The sequence below is a fragment of the Aulonocara sp. 'chitande type north' Nkhata Bay genome, linkage group LG22, assembly GCF_057382095.1.
Source record: "Aulonocara sp. 'chitande type north' Nkhata Bay isolate Kocher_YH1m ecotype deep benthic linkage group LG22, A_spYH_male_GT1.1, whole genome shotgun sequence".
NCBI lineage: Eukaryota > Metazoa > Chordata > Actinopteri > Cichliformes > Cichlidae > Aulonocara > Aulonocara sp. 'chitande type north' Nkhata Bay.
Genome location: NC_141364.1, coordinates 28,966,197 through 28,972,372, shown reverse-complemented (window position 1 = coordinate 28,972,372; position 6,176 = coordinate 28,966,197). Strand labels below are relative to the sequence as shown.

At 52.4% G+C, this 6,176-nt stretch overlaps 1 protein-coding gene across 1 annotated transcript; it reads left to right on the top strand.

Annotated features, from left to right (window-relative positions):
- The first annotated feature begins 3,722 nt into the window (after positions 1 to 3,722).
- LOC147304403 (uncharacterized) lies at positions 3,723 to 5,603 on the top strand. The gene has a single exon (XM_086279509.1). It carries the CDS (start codon positions 4,095 to 4,097, stop codon positions 5,601 to 5,603), a length of 1,509 nt encoding a protein of 502 aa, XP_086135635.1. The 5' UTR covers positions 3,723 to 4,094.
- The last annotated feature ends 573 nt before the right edge of the window (positions 5,604 to 6,176 follow it).

Here is a 6,176-nt window from a genome sequence, read left to right as displayed (position 1 = left end):
GTAGAAGGGGCGCTACATATCACACTCTAGCAGCACACAAAGCTTCGCCACAGGTCGTAGGAGAATGTTTTTGCTGGTCTTCACCTTGGCTTGACGAACCCGAGCTTTGGCATCCTCAAACGTCTGAATCACTCGACCCATTAGCCATGAATTTCTTGGAGCGGAATCATCCACGATGAGGACAATATCAGCTTGACTGATATTTCTTTGTGGCTGGGCCCACTTTTGTCGCCTTTGCAAGTCTGGCAGATACTCCTTGATCCACCGTGTCCAAAACAAATCTGCCAAGTACTGGACTTGACGCCATCTACGCCTCGAGTACAAGTCGCTCCTGCTGAATACTCCAGGAGGTAGCGGAGTTTTGGCTTTCATCTAAAGCAAATGGTTTGGCGTCAAGGCCTCCAGGTCGTTCGGATCGGTAGAGACTCTTGAGATAGGACGGCTATTGATAATCGCCTCTACCTCACACAGCAGTGTGTGCAGACCCTCCTCATCAAGGATCTGCTGCTCCACAACGGAGCTGAGCACTTTGCGTATGGACCGTATCTGCCGCTCCCAAACTCCTCCAAAATGCGAGGCAGCTGGGGGGTTGAATATCCATGTGATGCCTTTAACCAACAAGGCTTCTTGAATCTTTGCATTATCCAAAGCACGCACTGCTTCCCGCAGCTCCCTCTCTGCACTTACAAAGTTTGTTCCATTATCAGAACGCATCAACTGAACCTGTCCCCTCCTAGCAATGAACCTCCGCAAGGCATGAATACAAGAGTCCGTGTCCAACGAATTTGCCAGCTCAATATGCACAGCCCTCACTGTCAAGCAGGTAAAAACCACGCCATACCTTTTGATCATGGTCCTACCCCTTTTGATTTCGAAGGGACCAAAGTAGTCCACACCGACACTTGTGAACGGTGGCTCATCGGGCGTGAGCCTTTCAGTAGGAAGATCTGCCATGATCTGACTTGCCGCTTTCCCATGATGCCGTCTGCAGGCGACGCACCGGGACAAAATCTTCCGGACAGCAGCATGAGATCTTAGTATCCAGTACTTCTGCCGTACCTTTGATAGGACATGATTCCTGCCACAATGCCCAAGATCCTCGTGAGTAGATCTGAGAATGAGAGTGGCTATATGCTGATCCTTAGCCAAGATTGCAGGGTGTTTTAACTCCTCTTGCATGCTAGATCTGCTCAATCTGCCACCCACTCTCAGAATGCCATCCTGTACAACTGGCGACAACTGACAAAGAGGGTTATCCTTTGACACTGTCTTTCCTTGTTGCAGCTTGGCAATCTCTTCGCTAAACCGCTGCCCTTGACTGAAGCGCACGATCTCCACTTCTGCCTCAGCCATGTCACTCACAGAAAGTGGCAAGATGGGAAGGTTAGCCTTGAAATGTGTCATTTGCTTCTCCTGCTCCAACCTTCCATCATAGAGATTCGCTTTTAAATCCTTCCTCTTTTGAGCAAGAAGCTTCAGCACACCTTTTAATCTCAAGACCCATGCAACGGCTCTTTTAACCCGACGCCAGCTTGAGTAATGATGAATGAGCTGAGAGGTGGCGTCTGCAGCTTCTTCAACCACAAGAGCATATACCGATGCTTCTTTGACTTCTGGGTCGTTACAGATTGGCTGGCATACACTGTCTGGCATTTCTGGCCACTCCATTTCTGGTTTCAAAATGAAATCTGGACCTGTGATCCATGTCTTTGCCTTGAGAAAGGCACCAACACTGAGCCCTCTGGAAGCAAAGTCTGCAGGATTGGCCGAGGTGTTCACATATCTCCACTGAGAGACAGCTGATCTATCCTTGATGGCAGCAACTCGATTGGCAACAAACGTACGAAACCTCGCTGTTTCATTCTTGAGGTACTTAATCACCGACGTGCTGTCCGTCCAAAAGACAGACTCCTCCAACTCCAACTCCAGTTCGGCTCTTACCATCCTGTCCATCTTTGCTGCCACCACTGCAGCAGTAAGCTCGAGTCGTGGTATGGTCACTGGCTTCAATGGTGTAACCCTGGCTTTACCAATAATGAAAGCACTATGGGGCTGGTTCAGATTGTTTTTTGAAACCAGGTATGTGGCTATGCCATACCCCCTTTCACTTGCGTCGGCAAAGTGATGAAGTCGAGCTGAAGAGATCTTGCCAAGGTTGACTGGTCTCACACATCTGTCTACTTCAAACCTAGCTAAGTGGTGCAAACTGCCGACCCATTGTTGCCACTGCATAGACAGAGCTTCTGGCATGAAATCATCCCATGCATGCTTTGTTCTGCTTAGCTCTTGCAGGATGTGCTTCACTGGCAAGATCAGAGGGGATAAAATTCCAAGTGGGTCATATATAGTGCTTACCATTGAAAGCAGTCCTCTCCTTGTGAGTGGTTTGCTCTCAACCAGAACTCTGAATCTCAGCGTGTCAGACTCCACGCACCACTGAACCCCTAAAGCTCTTTCAATAGGGAGGCAGTCCATTTCAAGATCGAGCTCCTTGACTTCTTTAGCCCTGTCATCCTCAGGTATAGACGCAAGCACCGCTCTGCTGTTGGAAATCCACTTAGTGAGCTTGAAACCTCCTGCAGCGCACAAAGTCCTGAGGTCCCGAATCAGTGAGATTGCCTGCTCTTCAGTGCTGACAGACTTCAGGCAATCATCCACATAAAAGTTCCTCAGAACAGTGTTCGCTGCAATATGGTTGAACCTCGCCTGATTGTCCTCAGCACACCTTTGCAGCGCGTAGCATGCACAGCTTGGTGAAGAAGTTGCGCCGAACAAGTGAACTACCATTCTGTATTCCTTGAGGCCTTTATCAAGATCTCCCTGTGGCCACCACAAGAATCTCAACAGATCAGCATCTTCAGCGGGAACCCTGACTTGATGAAACATGCCTTCAATATCAGACATGAAGGCAACTGGTTCCTGCCTGAACCTCATCAAAACACCTATGAGGGAATTGGTTAAGTCTGGCCCCTGCAACAGCTGTGAGTTCAGTGACATGCCTTGATACGTGGATGCACAGTCAAATACCACTCTCAACTTGTGCTTGGTTGGGTGTTAGACCCCATGATGTGGGAGATACCATATTCTGCTACCACTTTTACAAGTTTCTGCCACAGGAACTTCTTCGGCATAGCCCCTTTCCAGTGTCTCTGTCATAAACTTTGTGTACTCTTGATGAAACTCACTGTCTCTTAACAGCCTCCGTTTCAGGCCTTCTGCTCTTTGTACCGCCACAACACGGTTGTTTGGAAATGCAAAGGAAGGCCAATGTTGTAGTGACCATGAACCTGCTTCACTGACAGTGACACAGACTCCATAAATTGTCTGTCTCTGGCCGACATTTCCATTTTCTCAGATAACTCATGCTCAGGGAAATCATACCTCATTTGCTGCTGTGAGAGCTCCTCTAGCTTTGTCACCGATATCCTGTTCACCATCACCGGTGGCCACTCAACAGCTCCTTGAGCAATACCCTCTTCTCTTAGCAGAGGTCCATTAATCGTCCAGCCTAGTGCAGTTCTCTTTCAAACATTCGTTTCGGTGTCTCACTATGGGGAACGCTCTCTCAGCGTTGTCCTCAGAAGCCTCTATATCATTACTCCAGCCAGTATTGGCTGGCAGTCGTGACGCTTGCGTCAGGGAGGGGCCACCCTCCTCCCTATAAAAGGGTGTGACGCAGCGTCACCCGCCATTCAATTTCCTCTTCTCGCTTCTTAGAAACCTCATCTCTCCTGACTGCGAACGTGAGTGCTAGCTTAACTGTCCACACGAGCAAGCTAACACCTTGGTCACCGGGCGCCAGCACGGCTCGCGTTTCGAGTCGCCTGCTCTTCACCACAGAGCCAGGTCGGAGAGTGTGTTAGCTGCCACCACGCATCTAGCACAACAGTTAGCTGATCAAGCTAACTGTCTTTGCTACACACGGTCACCAAGCCAAGTAGCACAAGCGCTAGCCACCACACTAGCCAGGTCATACTAGCTCACCATAGCTACCCGACCGAGAGAAGAAACAAAAAAAAAAAAAAAAAAAAAAAAAAAGGGATCGGCGTTAGCCGTCCAGCCATTCCAAGCTAGCGACACCAAGCTTCCTTAATATGGCAGACTGCAAACCGCTGCCCAGAATTTGCCCCTGCGGTTGCAAAATCTCAGGTTCAGATACACATGACGCGTGTGTGATGTGCCTCGGGCTGCAACACGCCCAAGCGGCTATTTCCACACCGGGTATATGCGAACACTGCGCTCGCTTCACCCTAAAAAGCCTTCGCCGAAGGCTAGCCCGCCAGGCTAGCCTGTCGAAGGAGGACCCAATGCTGTCTCCAATCGGCCCACCGATGGAGCACACTGAGTCCGCCACACCAGGCACCAGCTGGGGAGACGAGATGGATGTCGTCCTCCCGCTGGTGGATGATGCCGAGGTCAGCTGCGAAGCTATGCTTGATTCCCTCGAGGCTAATGACGAGCTACTCAGCGAATCCTCTGAGGGAGCGTCGGAACATCTCGTCTCGGACGAGGATGACGACGTTTTCTTTGCCCCCTCTGGTCGGAATTCTGCGACACAAGGGGCCGACTGTGATAACCCCGGCACACAGTCCCGCGGCGTGGAGCTATTTGACGTTGCAAAACGGGCAGCTGAAAAGCTGGCAATCCCATGGCCCGCGGTGACAACGGAGACCTCCACCTCACGATACGAGGGTAAAAGGCTCCCCAAAGCAAAGCGCACTACTAAGCAGGTACTGCCGCTTTTCCCCGAATGCGTGGACGAGGTCACACGCTGCTGGGAAAAGCCATTTTCGTCACCCAACCCCGTGCAGGGAGCGGCGGCGTTTGACTGCGCTGGAATGAAAGAGAAGGGCATCTACCAAATTCCCACAGTGGAGAATCTGGTGGCTTCTCATCTCCACCCGAACCAGAAACTCTCCATGTCATCTGGTCCGTCCCTGCCCTCCAAGGCCGAACGCCTGCAGTCCTCCCTGGCTGACAAGGCGTATAAATCGGTGGCCACCACCGCGAGGGCATTGAACGCCTCGTCGCTCCTGCTAGCCTACTCGGCGGAGCTCCAGGACCAGGCTGCTGCGAACCCGGATGCTAGCGAGTTGTGGGAAGAGCTGGGCGTAGTTACGGACCAGTGTCTCCACCTCACTAGAGCAGCAGTACAAGCGGCGGGCAGAGCCCTCAGCATCATCGTCCTACAGGAGAGGGCAAGATGGCTGAACTTGTCGGGGCTTTCGGACAGAGAAAAACGTGACATTCTGGACGAAAGCATCGACCCCGCTGGGCTTTTCGGGACCGCCGTTGCCACCATGCAAAGACGGTGCGAGGAGAAGAAGAAAGAGGGAGAGGCCCTCCAGCTGTGTCTCCCTAGGAAGACCCAGGCTGCGCCTCCACCCGGTCGCCGCACGTTCGCTCAGGTCACCAGCCGTCCAGCCGGCGTGCCGACGTTTAAAATCCCTCGCCGCCCAGCCCCGCAGGTCGCGGCCCAGGGTCCTCTAGGATCGCAGAACCCTAAGACCCACTGGCCCAAGAAACACGTCCCGCCTGCTGCTGCTCAGGGTGCCCCACCACCAGCCAAGCAGTCGGACCGCAAGAAGAAGCGGACTGCCTAACATCCCCCACGGGGAGATTGGAGCCGGGCCAGCCCGGGCTCCAAGTTCACTCCAGGGCTCAGTTCCGGAGCCCGTTCGGAGAAGTGTGTTCTGCCTCCACCTTTCAGCGCCTGGGACTCGAGTTGGATCCCACAGAGCGGATTTCAAAAAAGAGACGACGAAACGCTGTTCAGCTGATTCAAGCATGTCTGTCTCACAAAACACACTGTTTATTAAAAACTCAGCCGTTGCATCCAGGCATGTTGCCAAGGGCACGGGAAAAATGTGTGAAAAACACAGAAAATATGTTGAAAAACATAATGCCCCCACGCACCCAGACACCACCGGGGTTGATTCCCTCAGTGGTGTCCGGCCCCATAAGCGCTGGTCAAGCGCGGGCCGCTCGCGCATGCGCAGTCGGGTCTGGTCAGAAGGACCAGTTTCCGCCACAAGAGGGAGCCAGAGCTCCGTCTACTGTGGAGCGCCTATCTTTGGGGCCGCTGTCAGCAAGAATAGAGAGATGGCGAGCTCTCGCTGCGCCAGAATGGGTTGTGAGGACATTAGAGCGAGGCTATCGTTTGCAATTCGCAACCA

Bases quoted from the DNA above. Each gene is read 5' to 3' on its own strand.
- LOC147304403 (XM_086279509.1), top strand. From the start codon at position 4,095: ATGGCAGACTGCAAACCGCTGCCCAGAATTTGCCCCTGCGGTTGCAAA.